This window comes from Megalobrama amblycephala, linkage group LG2 (assembly GCF_018812025.1).
Source record: "Megalobrama amblycephala isolate DHTTF-2021 linkage group LG2, ASM1881202v1, whole genome shotgun sequence".
NCBI classification, from domain to species: domain Eukaryota; kingdom Metazoa; phylum Chordata; class Actinopteri; order Cypriniformes; family Xenocyprididae; genus Megalobrama; species Megalobrama amblycephala.
Window position 1 is genome coordinate 50,075,664 of NC_063045.1, and position 18,107 is coordinate 50,093,770.

General features: G+C 36.0%; 2 protein-coding genes and 2 long non-coding RNA genes across 9 annotated transcripts in view; 2 read left to right on the forward strand and 2 right to left on the reverse strand.

Annotated features, from left to right (window-relative positions):
- LOC125261780 lies at positions 1–4,676 on the forward strand. Its single transcript, XR_007183432.1, has 2 exons — positions 1–42; positions 4,599–4,676. It is a non-coding gene; the product is annotated as an uncharacterized LOC125261780 (long non-coding RNA).
- On the reverse strand, positions 4,110–13,495 carry si:ch211-103f14.3 (zona pellucida-like domain-containing protein 1). The gene is made up of 11 exons (XM_048180296.1): positions 9,418–13,495; positions 9,184–9,309; positions 8,784–9,004; positions 7,941–8,125; positions 7,574–7,646; positions 7,387–7,484; positions 7,222–7,302; positions 6,556–6,724; positions 6,111–6,222; positions 5,967–5,987; positions 4,110–5,131 (listed from the first exon to the last, which is right to left on the reverse strand). Exons 1-11 carry the CDS (start codon positions 9,425–9,427, stop codon positions 4,977–4,979), a joined length of 1,251 nt encoding a protein of 416 aa, XP_048036253.1. The 5' UTR covers positions 9,428–13,495; the 3' UTR covers positions 4,110–4,976.
- Positions 5,030–18,107, forward strand: part of LOC125261788 — a 15,743-nt gene continuing 2,665 nt past the window's right edge. The window contains exons 1-2 of the long non-coding RNA XR_007183433.1: positions 5,030–5,153; positions 14,896–14,993. This is a non-coding gene — a long non-coding RNA (uncharacterized LOC125261788). The remainder of the gene's footprint in view (positions 5,154–14,895; positions 14,994–18,107) is intronic.
- zpld1a (zona pellucida-like domain containing 1a) overlaps positions 14,594–18,107 on the reverse strand; it is a 16,225-nt gene continuing 12,711 nt past the window's right edge. For 5 of the 6 annotated variants that reach the window (XM_048180323.1, XM_048180316.1, XM_048180321.1 and 2 more), the window contains 5 exons: positions 17,824–17,904; positions 17,551–17,725; positions 15,886–15,982; positions 15,591–15,620; positions 14,594–15,008 (listed from right to left, as the gene is read on the reverse strand). In XM_048180323.1, the coding sequence (XP_048036280.1) occupies positions 14,833–15,008; positions 15,591–15,620; positions 15,886–15,982; positions 17,551–17,725; positions 17,824–17,904 (559 nt within the window). In that variant the 3' untranslated portion in view covers positions 14,594–14,832. The remainder of the gene's footprint in view (positions 15,009–15,590; positions 15,621–15,885; positions 15,983–17,550; positions 17,726–17,823; positions 17,905–18,107) is intronic. The other variant, XM_048180327.1, reaches the window with a different exon arrangement.

The window sequence follows — 18,107 nt, forward strand, 5'->3', positions numbered from 1 at the left end:
TTACCGTTCACAGAAGCAGAGCGTCAGTTTTGAAAGAGTGAGGTAAGATGTAAATAGCAAAACATTTGATACATGTGATGATACAAATGTTAAAAGACCGACAGTAACATCCAGTGATGCAAATTACTCGACTTTTTTCTCAAATATGGCAGTTTTGAATTGAAAATATGCATTTTCGTGATTCATGTAATTCCTAAGAGGCCGTTTAACGGTACATGACACCGTTTTCAACTAAAAACGGAAAACTTTTTATGCGTTTTGGCCGTTCATTTACACGACAACGGCGTTTTGGTTGCCTGAAAACGCAAACTTTTGAAAACGGGTTTCAAAGTGCACGTTTTTGAAAACGGTCTCCGTGTAAATCTGTGAAAACGATGACGTCATGCACATGCACATTACATGTTCAGTTTGTTGTGTTCCATCGCCATCTAATGGCCTGCAAGCAGAATACAGTGTTTTTAGTCATTTTCACGGATTCATATGAATGGGGATTGTTTTGACAATGGTGTCGTCTGAAAACTCAAAGGAAAAACGTATCCGTTTTAACCTTACAGTCTATGGTTTTAACCATATCATTGTCGTGTAAACGTACCCTAAGTGTGAGACACTTTTCGACATATTAGGCATACAAATAAAAGTAGCCTACATGTGTGCATATTTTAATGCAAATATTATTTGCAAATAATTCAAAAATGATTATTTCCCAACTAGAATTTGACCTAGAATTTCCTTCACTGTTCTGTTTCTTTATACTTTATAAAAAATTGGTCCGCCAAACATGGATACGGCCTTGCCATATACAATTAAAATAGTTTTGATCTTAGTGAAGAAAATACTGTGATACTGTGTGAAAATTTTTAAACAAAATTTTGAGTTACCATATAATTTATGATTAAAATGTATATTACATTTAATTGTTAATATATAAAATATTGTTAAAATATAAAATACATATGTGCAGTGGAAACATTCACAGAAGTCATATCCAGTTTAAAAAGTAGATAATGTTTTTTCTAATTTTGTATGTTACTGTCATATTTATTATCCTGATGTGCTCACTGTGCTCTGTCTCTACATATTTATTAGCTACTGTTCTTGTCCATGTTTAGTTTAGATTGGTTGGGATATTAAAGCTGCAGTCTGTAAGTTTTGCCTCTTTGTACCATCTCTGTTTGAAACCTGCAATAGAGAATGAGAATGTTGCGTCACTGCACTTTGACTCGTGTTGCATTTCGGGAAGGCGTCGCCATATTAGAAGGATACGCTATCCGTTGCCATGGTTACTTTGACAGTGAGACGGTCAGACCGAGAGAAATAGCGTGATATTTGTTTGCAATTTTGCAATACGCCGCAGTTTCTTTGAATGAAATGGATAATGACGAAGTGAAAGGAAAGTGGCTCTATCGGGAGAGACTAAATAACACCTTTTCCTCCCATAGAAAACCGATATAATATACTTATTACTTAATGTACTAAGAAAGACAGTGATAGATCAGACCAAACTCAGTAAACATCATACTAATAAAGTAAAGTTGAGCCCATAATGTGAACGCAACGTGTTTAAATTCACGAGCGTTTTCGTCACATAGAAAACTGTTGAGAAACGTCGCTTAATTTAGCCTTATAATGATATTAAAAAACAAATTCGGCACAACCCAATTTTTCTGTGCTTTATTAGTATAGTGTTTACTAAGTTTGTTATTTTATTGGCACTGTCTTTTTCTTTATGGGAGGAAAACACGTGTAATTAAATGTGTTGCATTCATATTCTGGGCTCATCTGGGTTTCTGTCCGTAGTATGCTTTATGGCAGCACTTCTCAAAGTCCGGACTCCGGTCCGGATCCGGACCCGGAGGGAATTCAATCCGGATCCGCCTCCATTTCGTATTTCAACAGCAGTAATTGTGTAAGGGATTAAAAATCTGGATTTCCTACTTTGATAAACGCATGTCAAAATCATTTGTTTCAGCTAATGTCAGTAAGTTAGTTTTTATTTGTTATTTATTGTGTGCAACATCTTGGTATAATAATAGTATTATCTGCTAATACCATAACATTAAATCTGATTAGTTTGCATTGGTGACGTCATTTGTAAATTATATGCGGACCGTGAGACGTGCACTTGGACCATTGTGCGGCCCACTGGGAAAAAAGTTTGAGAACCACTGCTTTATGGTGTCAGTGCGGCACAGTGCAAGAGTTCAGACCCTTTAAGCAATTAAAAGCAATTTTTTAAGTTTAAGTTATTAGCAAGCAGCATTATTTAGAGAAACTGCTTGACATCACTATGTATGTATCGCAAAATTTATTTATTAAATTAATCTGCTCTCTCTCTCTGTTGCGCTTTATCTCTGGTTCACTGAAGAAGTTACCATAGCAACGGATAGCGTATCCTGCTAATATGGCGGCGCCTTCCCGAAATGCAACGCGGAGTGAAAACATCGTGACGTAATTCTCATTCTCTATTGCAGTTATTTGCGGAATTATCATCTTTACGTGGGTTGTGCATCGGCGTGGCTCCTCAGCGCGGATGAATCTAATGTTTGCTGTCAGTCACCACATCAGTGTGGATACTGTACTTCGGAATCACAGATTCTGCATCTTGGAAGTATGACCAAAATAAGAATTTTCACCAGAAAATGTCATCTGAGCAAGAAAGTAACATGTCTACCACTTTTGTTCTGACCAACTGAGAAAAAAGGCATTCCAATAAATCGCGCTGCCAATGGTAATTAAATATAACGATCGCTTAGCTCGGATCACATCAAGCCGTGCAAATTATTATTATTGTTATACTTTATTCTCAAATTGTTAATGTTAACAACATCTGCATTGCGCAACTGTGTATTTAGGTTGTATTAGCGTTAAAACATAAAACATTATTACAAGCTTACTGTTGTGAATGGGGCTAAGGTAAGGAGATAATTTTGAACACTGGCTGGTTATGTACTTGCTCAAAAATGGATTTTGGATCATTTTTAACCAAAAAATGTTATGGACTGCAGCTTTAACATTATATCTGTTACTGAAATATGCAGATATGAGCTGTCTGAAACATTATCACTGTATTTCTCTGGCAACTGCAGCTGCGGTGTGCTATGTAGGACACTGCAGATAATAACTGGATTAATAAATCCTAAAAATAAAATATCTATTATATTTTGATGCTACATTCCTTTGAAAAACCACTGTACCCTTTGCGGGTGAGTCAGTATATAGGGTGTTATAATATTGAGCGATGCTTCCAAAACAAAGAGAAAAAAAGAGACTTAAAGCAAGCCACAAAATGATGGCCTAGTTCATCATCTGACAGTATGAATCATCATGTGCCCTACTTCTGTGTTGGCACTCGGTGGATCTGTCTGAGAATCTGTCCTTTCCCCTTTAGGCATCTTTTACACTGAGGACTCAACAATATGTCTGTCCCAATCACAACCTCAAAACAAAACACATAAAACGAACGGAGTGAAAGAACACTGTATATTATTTGCATGAGAGATCACAGTTGATTGATTGTTTTGTGTAATTTGGTGATATTTGTGGTTATGTGGGTTATTTATATAAGTACAGTGTCACGTTTTCTCCTTCATGGCTTTGAGAGCAGTTTCAGGTGTCAGACGCATGAAAATGTGACCCTTAAGACTCCTTAAACAATGAGAACAATGAATTGAGGTTAATCATAGCTGCAATAAAGGCACCTGACAATGTAAAGGTCAGGCATTAATTCATTTGACAGGTCACAGTAAAATGATATTAGACTGTGATCAGGTTGCATTTCACATTTCCATACTAACATTGCAGGAGTGACACCCAAAAAAACCCTTTTGCTGAATGAATTTGCATGACCCACTTTAGTTAGGTTCCTATTTTCAGTATATAAGGTCAAAAAGCTCATAGATGACTTTTAAATATGTATTTTCCACCTTTCCGACCTTACATCCAATTGATAGTTGACCTCTGGCATGCTTTTAAGTGTGCTTAATAGTTTTAATTCAAACACAGTACAATACAAGGCCCAAATGATATTTATTAGGCAATCTAATTCCATTTCCATTGCAGATATCATGATTGTATGTTAGTAAGTAAGAATCCACTCAAGGAGACAGTGATTTGTTCTTGTACCAGCAGTCTTTATTCATTTGAAGCATGCATTAATGGAGGAATCACAAATATACATCTACTTTAAGAGCTCAGCCTGCCATAGGAATTATAATGATACAAAGTGCAGAGCCAAGAACATAACTTCAGATCTAAAAATCAACGCATTGCCGCACTCTCCTTCAAAATTGCTTTCATTCCCATTTCTTTATTTATGAAGTTGGACAAGCAGAAGGAATCTGTAATACTCTGCTATAGTGTGTGCTCAAAAGTGATGATTTAAAAGTTACAAGTTTCATTGTGAATGCAGGGATGTTTTGGGCTGTACATGAGTATATTTTAGATTTGGGGGTGTCAACATTTCATGAGGGTTAAGCAGAAGTCTTTAATAAATAACACATACAGTAAAATATTTTGGAAGTTATTAGGGAGTGTCTTAAAGAGCTCTCTCACTTCCAAACCCTCCACATACATTCATACTTCCTTTTTGTGTTTTACAGGTACCACAGCATGTGCTCACTGGGATTGGATTCATTTGATGGGTCAGTCAATACTTTCAATTTTAATGCACTTCAATTCAAAAAACACAAAATCACAGAGAATTCATATTGCCTTATCTATAAGCTAAGGATTAAATCTCTGTTTTGGATGTGCTTTTAACATGTATCCCCAAGTCTAAGCTACACTTAAACACAAGTTTCATGTGTAGAGCTGATGTAGTGCACTGTTGCTCTTCTAAACCAAGTTATGCTATGATTATTCACCAAGAAACACTATAGGAAAGATGAAGTTGTTGTCCGAAAAGTTCTATACTGAGCCCTGCTCAGCTCTCCAGTGGTGGGAGATCCTCTCTTGGAGCAGCAGCAGGGCATCTCTGCTCACCGGGGCATTTTTGTTGGTGCGTTGTGCCAGTGGCTTTTGTAGAAAAGTGCTCCCATTCCCACGACCATGATGCAGGCGAATGCCAGGATACCCACAGCCACGCCGAGACCCACAGAGGAGTCCACGGGTTTTTTTGTGCTGATTGACACATCTGAGATGCAAAGACATACAAGGTTAGATTCACTTAGCTACAAGCAAAAAGTAGATTACTACACTTGTTCAAAAGTTTGGGGTCAGTGATTTATTTATTTTTTAAAAGAAATCACTACTTTTGTTCAGCAAGGATGCAATAAATTGACCAAAAGTGACATTAAGGGAATTTATACAAGAGAAAGTTTTCCTTTTTAAATTAATGGTGTTGTTTTGAAATTTCTATTCATCAAAGAATCCAGTTTCCACGTCAGTATTAAGCAGCACAACTGTTGTCAACGTTGATATTACATAAAAGTTTGTGTTTATATAATATGAAATTGTGATTAATTGATTTAAACACTAATTTAAAGCTATTTCTAAGGGAGCAATGTATTTTAAAATTTAATTAAAATTATTATTATTTATGTTCAAAATATATAATCTAATAGTATTATTATTATAGTAAGTTATTTTATTCAAAATAGTATTTTTTGGCTGAAAAATATTAAGGGTTTTGAATGAATGATCTTGATTAGGGTCAGCATGAAATGAAAACAGCTAATTAAAAAAAATAGAATATAATGTCTAAAACAGTGATAGACAGCAGTGGTTACTGTACATTAATCTATAAAAAGAGTTGCCTCACACATTCACAATGTATTGAACAAACTGATTGACTAAAACAAATCAAACCTTCAGACACTACATATGAACATTTTACAAGAGTGCACTTGACCGTTGCCTATGTTTGCTTGGTTAATTGCTTATTTAGTTAACCAAGCTACGTTCAACGAATGACTCCCCAACACTGTACAAATATTACATGTTTTATATATCAGGCAGTTAATGCTCACCTTCCTCTTTTGTTGCCACCACTGAAATGAAATAAACAGAATAGAGTCAGTTTCTCAGATCTAGAAAGCAATGTAGGTAACTTAAACTCAGTAGTGTTGGAGATTAATAATTAATTTTGTTTTTAAAAAGGAGAAGGAATGTACCGTTATCTGCACGTATGACGATGGCGGGTGATGTGATGGTGGTGCTGTCTGTGACTCCATTTGGAGAAGGAGTGATGGGCGCAACGTCTCTCCTTTTTATTTTGCCACATTGCTGTAGAAAGAGCCATAGGTCATGGTGAGTCCAAAAAGTGTCTCAGCCAATATTCGCGTCTGGGTAGGTGAACTGTATGTGCGTGTCGCTATTTTTGTGGGGACAAAAGGTCTTCAAATGCCCCCACAAAAATAGCAAAGCTTGGCAAAACTACTATATAGTGACATTGACAGGAACATAAATGTTAATGTGGCGCAACTGATGCTAACAATATGATCCAGCCCAAGCCAAAGGGTCTTTCTCTTCTGGTTAGTCTTTGATATTAAATAAATTCTAACCGGCTAATTTAAGAACAATTGATGTGAATGGGTAGTTTATGTTGTATGTGTTTACCCTAAATGTGCTGCAGCTTGATATTTCACACAGTCTTGTGATGCAATGCAGAAAGTATGTTGACACTGTCTGGTTCTGCTGCTCTGTAAAGCGGAAGGCAGGAAACGAGAACCGAGCAAGCTGCATCTCCCCGTTCACCAGCATTTTAGTGAGCCGATCCATTTCACATCTGATCAAACAAATCATCAAACAAATCATTATGTCTCAGGCCCTCTAAACACTTTCAGACATATTACAAACATGGCTTTTGTACATGGTGCAATGGTATTATGTTGTTTTGGACATGTTCTCTGACTGTACCATGTACACACCATGATAGTCCAGTACCATAGGATAGATCAGTACTAAGTACTAAGGTATTTGACACCATCACTGTACCATGGTACTGCCACAATACATTTTGTTAATATACAACAAAACTGAATGATACTACATTATGATTGTAGTTTGGTTTACACTTTGTATTGGATTCATTTGATGGGTCAGTCAGTACTTTCACCTTTAGTGCACTGCGAATTCATAATGCCTTATCTATAAGCTAAGGATACCACATTATGATTGTAGTTTGGGTTATAAAATAAAAAAGTAATATTTTAAATATTTAAAAAGATATAAATTATTATTAATTATATTAAAAATGAAGAATACTACTATGATTAAACTTACGGCACAAAGAGGTTGAAGTAGTTGTTGGTGGTGGGTGTGCTGGAAATGGAGGCATAGCATCTGTCCAGCAGCAAAAAGTACCTGTGAAGTACATAATAATGGTCAACTTCAACGCAAAACTGCTCGATTTACTGCCATGATGATACTCAATGAAACATGTCATACTGGGAGGTCAAGTTGGTGGCCTCCACTTGCACAAACACATTTGTCCTCAGCTCAATACCGATGGGATGCATGACAAGAGGCTGGGTGTAGTTTATGTCCTGAGAAATGAAACCAAAAAAATTGAGATAAATAAATATTTGATTCTAGCTGATGGATGCATGAAGGTCCATTTTAAAGACTGACTTACTCTGAAGAGTCTAAGTCTCAGAGTGCTGATGAAACTGCCATTGTTGTCTTTTACTGCAATCGAGGAGGCCGACCTTTGAGAAGATAGAACAAGGTTAAAGTTTCCTTGAAACAGCACACAATTACTCAATGTTGACAACTCACAGACTAGACATGTGTATATGTGTCATTGTGTCTCTCTATTGTGAATCTGATATTGTTTCCTTGTCCCTTGAGGGCAGCAACAAGGATGGACCAATTGGATTTAGTGTGTTGTTAAAGTGATATTACACCAAGACACTTATTCCCCAAGGAGTTTTGTTCTTTCATCCCAGGTAAACGGATCTTACACCTGGTTTGCTATAGCGTGAGAGAAAGTGAGTGCTTACACATCCACCCGAGTGTTGTTGATCAGGTACTCCAGAGGATAGGAGCATGAGTAGTAGTACTTCAGCTCGGCGTTATAAGTCACGGTGCCTGTTGTGATGTCCTTCGATCGTACAGCTCCACTGACGTTGACGGTCTCGATGTTGGAGAAGTCTGAGAATACGCCTGTCCCTGCACTTTTGATCGTCTGTGGAGAAAAGTTAGAAATTAGTTGTATCTAATGCTGTGAAAAAACAGATTGACCCTTTAGATTTGACTTTGTATAATAAGATATTTTGGTATCAATTTATTTCGATGGTCCACTTTAGACATTCGACTAACTATAAGTAGCTTTGCGACTAAATGTCAACTAACTCTCATTAGAGTATTAGTAGACTGTATGCTTAATATCTGCTAACACTTTATTTTGATGCTCCCCAAACAGACATTGTACTGAATATAAGTAACTTTGCAACTACATGTCAACTTATTACACTAACACCTAACCCTAACCTAACAGTCTACAACAATCTACCAATACTCCAATGAGAGTAGTTGCAAAGTTACTTACAGTGTTTAGTGTCTAAAGTGGACTGTTGAAATAAAACGCAATATTTTAAAAAAATATTATTATTTATGAATTGGTGACATTTTGCAGTCTCTGAAAACTTGACTACACCATAAAAGATAATTGGAGTATGTTTTACAAGAAAATACTATTTCAGTTTTTCTACTTCAAAATTTCATGTTTAAATAAATGTTTTACTTGCCAACTCTTTGTGATTCTCTCTGAAATTTACTGGCAATTTCTGAGTGAAAATTGTTTCTACACACATTTTTTTTTTTTTTTTCAGTGTATTACTCACAACAAAACTGCTGCCACAGGCATTGGTTGAGTTAAGCGGGAACTTAAATCGGGCCACTGGAGGTGAGGTGGTAACGTCGAGGGTCCCCTTGCAATCTGGGTTATTGAAGACGTTGTTGAGGATTAACTCTGATTCATTGTAGCCGGTGTATAGAACAGGACAGAATTTGATGGCCAGACCGATGTATTCCGTTCCACACTCCACCGAGATGTCTGTGTACTCTATCGTGACAAGAATGACCGGATTAGTTGTACAAAAACTGGTATAAAGTCTTACTTGAGGCAAAAAAAAAAACAAAACAAAAAAAACATTTAAATCAAATAAACAATTTTTGTTAATCAGAATTTCAAGCTTTAAAACATCTTCCGTGATTCATCAAAACTATAAATCATAAGTATACCTGGACGTCTGTAATCTAATCCACAATCGGTCAACGTTAACTGAATGCTTTTGTCGAATTTTGTTGCTAGGAGGAAGAGGAAAGCGTTGAGGAGAATATATTTCCTGCTGTTTGCCGAATTTGAACCTGTTCATGGAAGAAAATAACACCAAATTCAAAACAGTTAATCACCATTGGTACATCCAGGAGCTCAGCGCATATTCCTCAGTTACACGTCCTAGGACACGTACGCACCTTGTACCATGTTTGCGGTTGGTTTGGGTATCCTCTGCCTCTGAGATCTTCTTGTGAACTAAGAGTGCTTTTATAGAGCACTTTCCTTTATGGGAATGAAATAAGGTCAGAGAAGTTTGGTGTGTCCACTGTTCAGGACCAGCCCTATTGTGAATAAAGTCCCATAGTCGACCGCCTGAGGGCACTTGCTGAAACTCTACACAACGTGGGCCTTCAAAGACATGCAGTTGACAATGGCCTGGTTTCTTTGTTTACTTGCTTAAACATGGATACCCTTGGCATCCTAATACATGAACTCATGGAGTAAGTGTCGTGCCCCCAGGGAGTGGAGACAATAAGGTGATGGCTCTTTTCACCCTAGTTAACACTGTACGAAATGTCAGAGATCTCTATATTGATCCAAAGGTAATCCTAGAAACACAATAAATAAGGATGATAATGCAAACACACATGATTTAGCAATGGGAGTCAAAGCATGTGACTGTTTTGATAAGGCAAAAAAAAAAAAACAGCCAGGGGTTGACAGCTGAGTTTTTTTTATGTTGTTGTTGTTTGTTTACTTCTGTTATTAGTGGATTGTCCGTTTCCATGGTAACATTGTTTTCTTTGGATGAGGTGTTCCCTGAAAAAACATTTGACTGTTTTAGGCACTGTTGCCTGATTTCTGCGAAATGCTAAAAGAAACTGTATTCTTGACATATCGGTTGAAATATATTGAATATTGTATTAACATAACCTGACACCATAGAAGAGCTAAATTCAGGGCTCATCATAATGACCGATAAATAAATAATTTTGTTTTTTTATCATTTATTAAGTTGTCTGTCTGTCTTTATAACATAAAATATGCATATTTGTTCTTTTTGTAAGGTATTTTTATACAGGTATACATTGACAAAACAACTTACATAAGAATGAATTGGCAAACTGTTTACACAAATTCATTCTGCCCGTGTTTCATAAATTAATCCTACTGGGCATTATTGGATAACCAATTAAATAGATCAGAAATCAGACAACATAATTGCAAGGGTGAGGAAAACATTAATTAAGCACATCACAGTGCACTCATGGGCTTTGTTTTGACTATCATCCATTCACAATAATGTTTCAATTTAGTCTTGAGTCACTTTGTTTGGTTGATAGCTTGACAATATAAAAATAATGTATTTTGTACCAGATGTTCCCAGTTAGTGCTTATTTAGTCACTTAACACTTATACACCAACTATTCTTATTCTACCAACAGTATCCTGCTTTACTTCAAGTATGACTTGACAGAAAATGTACAATTAGAACCCAGAGATCTAATCACAACCAATGGCTTATTCCTTAAACACCTTTTCTGAGTATACTAAATCTGTTATCACATATATCAACAGGTCCAAAAGAAGAGCATGTGTGATTGAAAGGCAACCACTGCGTGTAAACACTGTTAAGTGGTGTGAAAAGGTCAGTGGATTACTCTGTAATGAGAGGGCTCTGCTTTAAGCTGCAAACTAAGCACTTTGTTTCAGCGTTTTTCTTTTCTTTCTCTGTGCGATGAGCCATAGATCCAGATAAATCTCAGGAGAATCTGTGGAGAATCACAGACAGGTTTAACAAAGCTTAAGCATGACCCCTGCCCGTGTCAGATGCCAGCAGTGTGATTTCTTCCTTCAAAACAGATTTTTTTATTGGCATCTACTAGTAAATATGATGCTACAGAGAGATTTGGCAACTTTCACTGCTAGGGTCAGATCATAGGTTAAATAACATGAATATCTTTAGATCATAATCCTCATTTACTGCCACAAATCTACAGGGCCTTTGTTTTGGAATAGTGGAAACATTCGGCAAATTTGTAGCCTCCTTTATAAAATAGCACAATAGGCCTTTCATTTTCTTTTTTTCAATAAATATAAAACACTACTGCTACAAAAGTTTGGTGCGAGTAAAAATTTTTTGTTAATGCTTTTATTCAGCAAGAGTGCAGTAAATTGATCAAAAGTGACAGTAAATACATTTGTAATGTTACAAAAGATTCTATTTCCAATAAATGCTGTTGTTTTGTACTTTCTTTTTACCAAAGAATTCTGAGAAAACTGTATCATGGTTTCCAACAGAATAACTGTTTTCAACATTGAAAATAATACAAAATGTTTCTTGAGCACCACATCAGCATATTAGAATGATTTCTGAATGATCTTGTGACACTGAAGACTGAAGTATGTAAAATATTATTTTTATACATATACAATTTTATATTTAATAATAATATTTATTAGAAATATATATCATTTATTTTCCATTCAACTGACACTCACACGGCATTTTCAATTCAGAATGGCACTTCCTTGTGTCAAAGGCTGGGCTTGTATGATTTGGGGTTTGTGCTCTTAGGTCACTTACAAATCAAAAAAGCTAATCCTTATATTCTATGCTGACACTCAACCCTTCTTTATGGCAGATGAGGATATTTATATCAGGAACAAAGGTGGATTTTTACTTAAGAAGGATATCCTTGTGTATCACTAAGGAAACCAGCATTGACACAAATACTATAATAGCCTTACATAAAGCACATTGGCGGTAATATGGTACTGTGGTGGTTTCATACGGAAATATCATTATACTTTTATATATATTATGGTCCCTGAATGATCACCATGGTAATTGATAGAATATGTCGAAATATATGTTGTTTGCTGACAGTGTATCGACTGCTTTGCCTTTACAACTCTACTGGCTCAGACAGGGGGAATTATCCTCTGATGGGTTGTTTGCTTTTCATATCCAGATAGGACATGATGTCTCATTCCTGCTCTTCTGTACCTTGAATTCTTCGTATTAAATTGGGCCATTCATTCATTATGCCAAAATCCCATTAATATTTTCCACTGTTGTCACAGATAATAAACCTGGAAGTCTTCAAAGGTCTGATATGGATAACGGCTCTTTGTTTAGCTGGCGTCATGATGATTACGATCATTGTGAAGCCCTTTAAAAGCTTGCTTTCTTCAACATGACAGCGTTAAATACAATAGAACTGAGTAATGGATTGTGATCCCTGTCTGTTTTGTAATTATTATAGCAAAATCTGCAAACTAAATATTCAGAAGCACATCTGAATTTACTTTATTGTTAAAAACTAGGAAAGAAAAACCTACAAAGTAATACAATAAATGTGTGTTTGGGGGATAATAACATGGGTTGTTACATTTAATTAAATTATCTTGGACATAAATTCCATTCAAATATCTTTAATAATAAAAAAAAAAAAAAAAAACTAACACTGAATATTAGAGTATGTGAAACTAACTGCTAAGACTCATTACTGTTCAGTGGGTATCACAGAGACAAATGAATACTAATGAGTAAAAAACAAATACAATTAATTCAAACTAAAAATATCTTAAATAGTCTTCGCATCCACCTCAATCACATAGCATAGTGATCTAGGTTGCTGTTCGACTTAATTAAATTTGTTCCCTATGGTCTCTCTCTCAGCACTCAAAACTAATTATTGTAGAGAGTAATGCACTTGGAATCACTGGTGTCCCAAGATCCTTTGTGCCGTTCTGATGAATAGACTCCTCACATTCTATCCTATATAGCCTCTAATATTCTCACTGAACTAGAAATATGTGTTAGGCTGGTCTATTAGATACCTCTGCTTATGTTCTTCATGTAACTGATCTTAAACCCTGCAATAAAGAAGCAAGGGGCTGAGGTATTAACTTTAAGTTACACTGCACCAACAGATCCGGATCGATTGACATTTCAAATTAAATACATGTATAAAACAGTTCTCTGCTCTGTTGATCAGTTCATTTACAAGTGCAATTAAATAAGGTGTGTTAAAAAAAACTCTATTTATGCTTATTACTCTACGATTACTTTCAATATCAGCTTGGTGGTTCAGGTTTGTTTTCTAGATGGAAACAAACTGTGGTGCTATTTGATGTAACAGTCATAACAAAAAGTACAAAATAAACAGGGGGATAGTTTACCCAAAAATGAAGATTTTCTCAATGTTTTACGCACACTCATGTCATTCCAAACCTGTTTGAGTTACTTTCTTCTGCGGAACATAAAAGAAAATATTTTGAAATATAATTTCAACTGTTTTTGCCCATGCAATGCATGTCAATGGGGTCCAAAACAACTATTCTTCAAAATGTCTTCTTTGTTCCACAGAAAAAAGAAATTCATACAGGTTAGGAACGACACTAGGGTGAGTAAATTATCTGTACATGAATGTAGACCATTAGCACTTGGCCATTAAATAGGATGTGCTCAGGTAAACTGTTATAAACACTGACTTAAACTAGCTTGCTTACCAAGATTGGGGTTATAGGGATAGTTGACCCGAAAATGAAAATTTTGTCATTATTTACTCACCCTCAAGTACCAAACCTGTATGAATTTCCTTAAGAAGAAGATATTTTTTAAGAATATGGGTAACCAAAAGGTTGATGGGCCCATTGACTTAAAAATACTATGGAAGTCAATGTCGCCAATCAACTGTTTGGTTACCAGCATTCTTTGAAATATCTTCTTTTGTGTTCAGCAGAAGATCAAAATTCATACAGGTTTGGAAAAACTTGAGTAAATGATGACAGAATTTTCATTTTTGGGTGAACTATCCCTTTAAACTGTCGTTCTGCCATGACATTATTTGCTCTGAAGGAGAAATCTGATCATAAAAGTGGACAGTTTTAATTATAGCGCCAATTGCAGCAACAATGACCGAAAGTAGTTGCGTTGGATAATAAATTGCAGTCAAAACAATGACAAAATTAATCTAGCTTAGCTAAAAACATCTGCCTTCATGTACAGGCATCGTGCATGTTTTGGGCCTAAAAGTGCGCTTGGTAATTTTTGTTTATGTTAAGCAAAACTTTTTGGAGTTATACTGACACCTAGTGTTGTGGATGCAGATTTACGCAAAATCAAATATTTTCAGTTACCAATGCCATTGAAATGCATTATCAGCCATGATTAACTTATTCAGTTAGCAAAACTGTCCAATAACAAAGATGTTACTGTGATAAAGTCAAAAGAATTTAGCTGGTCATGTGATCTCAACATGGCAAACACTAAATTTGTTTGAGCTACCTATATAACTGAAATCTCATGTGAGTGAACATGATTTTGTGTGTAATGAGGACAAAAATTACTGAGTGCACCTTTTAAGTGCGTTATTCCTGTTTATTTTCAAATTCAGACTCTAATGGTTTAGTTGTGGGTGTTATGTAAAGTCACAGCGATGAGAATAGCTGTATTGATGCTTTGTAACCAAAAATTGGCAACTGTGTGTAGCTAAAGGCTGTGTAGAGTTATATTATATGATTTCCCTGTACTGCATGATTGTGTGTAACCGAAGAGCTCCGCACAAAGGTATTGTTGTACTGTTGAACAGCCGTGTGTGCGTTTAGCTGAACGCTGGGTTGTGGGTTCCTGACAGAGGTGTTGATGTTGTCTGTTTCCCTCTCAGGAGTGACAGAGACAGGATGAAGAAACACATGCTCATAACCCCGAGGATTGCGATGGCAGAAATCAAGGCACTCGTCACTGAATTCATTTTGAATGGAGGTCCGTTTAACTGTGCTGAAAAACACACACACACACACGTTTGTTTTTGTGAATTGTGGGGACATTCCATAGGCGTAATGGTTTTTATACTATACAAATTGTATTTTCTATTGCACTACACCAACCGTACACCCAAACCTACCCATCACAGGAAACTGTGCACATTTTTACTTTATCAAAAAAACTCATTCTGTATGATTTATAAGCCTTTTGAAAAATGGGGACACCCTCACCTTGTAATACCTATGTCATACCCATGTCATTATACAAATTTGTGTCCTGATATGTCACAAAAACGCACGCACACACACACACGCACACAGTGTTAGGAAGATTTCATACAATGTGTAACACTGTTAAAACTCTATTGAACACTTTTTCTTTCTACCCTCTATTAACTTCTCACTGTTGGAAACCTTCCAACTCATCATTATTTTGGTCATGGTTTTAAGCCGCTACATCCTTTGAGGAAAAAAAAGAAATTCCAGGAGGGAAGAAAGTGTGCTTTTATCCTCCATCAGAAATGCTACAGCTCTGAGATAGAAGGATTTAGCTCCCTTTTCAAAGGGCTAAAAAGAAGGGAAAAGGAAGGCTTACCTAGTTGTGAATTATTGGTGGGAGTTTCATCTGTGGACAGAGGAAAATTTGTTTTAGTGAGATGTCACACTTATTGCCCAAAGGCTAATTTAAAGTGCTAAATCATGTCTCATATGCATAACAGGCTCACTTTGCCCCCAAACAGAATATGATGGTTTAAGAGTTGAGATTATCATCTAACTTGATTATGATACTCAAAATTTAGTTTTTAGCAGAATAATACTGTGACAGTGTTGTTAGCATCATGAGCTACCAGTTGAGCTACAGAAACACTACATTATAGTTTATATCATACCACTTCGAGTGATGATGGGTCCGGCGGTCATGACTGCGTTGTCAGAGGCCACACCGGTTCTTTCCGACGTGTCCCTTTTCCTCCTCTTACCGCAAATCTGTTAGGATGCCAATATTTGTAACAAATGAACACAGTTCCAACTTAAATTTCTTAGCTTTTAATAAGTTGAAATGAAGCCTGTTATTAGAACCAATTAAGAAGTTTTTTTATAACTAAGAATGTTTTCCTTACAAATTCGTATTACTTTAACTGAGCTGTTTTTGTAATTCCCTTTATTATTAAAGGATTAGTTCACTTTCAAATAAAAAATTCCTGATAATTTACTCACCCCCATGTCATCCAAGATGTCCATGTCCTTCTTTCTTCAGTCAAAAAGAAATCAAGGTTTTTGATGATAACATTCCAGGCTTATTCTCCTTATGGAGGACTTCAATGGCTTCCAGATGGCTGAAGGTCAAAATTACAGTTTCAGTGCAGCTTCAAAGGGCTTTAAACGATACCAGATGAGGAATAAGGGTCTTATCTAGCAAATTGATTGGTCATTTTCTAAAAAAATATAATAAAAATGTATATGCTTTATAAACACAAATGATCATCTCGCAAGTGCTTCTGCCAGACCACCTTCCGTATTCTTCAAAATGCTTACGCTGTATGTCCTACACCTTCCCTATTCAACTTACGGAACGAACGTGGCACCAGTTCCAGTAAGTTGAATGGGGAAGGTGTAGGACATATAAGCTTTTTGAAGAATATGGAAGGCAGTCTAGCGGAAGCACTTCCAAGGCGATCTTTTTTTATTATTTTTTTTAGAAAATGACCGATCGTTTCGTCTGGTATCGTTTAAAGCCCTTTGAAGCTGCACTGAAACTGTAATTTTGAGTCTATTGAAGTCCACTATAAGGAGAATAACCCTGGAATGTTTTCATCAAAAACCTTAATTTCTTTTTGACTGAAGAAAGAGTGACATGGACATCTTGGATGACATGGGGGTGAGTAAATTATCAGGAAATTTTTATTTAAAAAGTGGACTAATCCTTTAATAGTGACTCTCATTAAAAAAAAATAAATTAAAGGTAGTAAAACCAATACTACCATGATGCATAAATAATTTGCAATTTAAAAAATTAGATTTTTTTTTTTTTGCATTACTGTAATGTCCTTTTTGGTTTTTGTTTTTTATATTTATTTTGAAGGATCATGTGACACTGAAGACTGGAGTAATGCCTATTGAAAATTTAGCTTTGCCATCAATGGAATAAATTACATTTTAAAAAAGATTAAAATAGAAAATTGATATTTTAAATTGTAATAATATTTTACAATAAAGCAGTATTTTTGAGCAAATAAATGCAGCCTTGGTGACCATATGAAACTTCTTTCAAAATTTTTTTATAAAATATTACTGATCCCAAAAATTTGGATGGTAGTCTATATGCACATTTTATATATTTTTTTCAGAAATAACCTCCCCAAATAAATAAATAAATAGAGTAATTAAAAATAAATAAATAAATAATGAAAATACTGTCACAATGCAAAACATCTTGACAGTCATTTACTTTGAGCAAAATTCAATATCTTATTTCTTCAGGTTTTAGGGTGAAGAATAACTCAGACATCTTCCTGAGTTTCACCATGGTATTTCTCTCAAGCAGCCATCCTTACAGGCAAGAGCAGGGGGCAGTCGTCAGCGCGACACAGCTTGGTCACGCAGTGCAGAAAGACAGTGGACATTTTCTGGTTCTTGTGTTTGACAAAGCGGAACACCTCGAAGGAGAAGCGGCCCATCTGGCTCTTCCCGTTCTCAAACACTGTTGTCTGCGGGTCCTTATCACATCTGCTGGACCAGAAACATGATACACTTAGCATTCAGCCTCAGATCTGCTTGTGTACACCCACATACATGCAAGCACATTTCTGAAGAAAACATGGAATTACCCAAAGAAAAGGTCATATCGGAGTTCATCATTAGGATTCCCAGAGGGAGTCGTGTAACAGTAGTCCATCAGAACGTTCCACCTGTGGAGAGTGACATGCATGAATCAGTCACTAAAACATGGATGCTTGAATAGGAAACTGCCTTATACGACCAAACCACTGTTGTTTCATATAGAAGTCATGTATCTTATCTCTACTCAGGACCCATAATAATCTTTCCCATTCATTTTAGTGGCGCCCTTCGCTGGCCCTAAACAAGGCCAGCATTCAGTCACTCAGCATTC

Bases quoted from the DNA above. Each gene is read 5' to 3' on its own strand.
- si:ch211-103f14.3 (XM_048180296.1), bottom strand. The intron at 7,485-7,573 runs GTAAGTCAGTCT...TTCATTTCTCAG, and splicing joins TGAGACTTAGACTCTTCAGA to GACATAAACTACACCCAGCC. The intron at 6,223-6,555 runs GTAAACACATAC...CTCTTTCTACAG, and splicing joins CAAGCTGCAGCACATTTAGG to CAATGTGGCAAAATAAAAAG.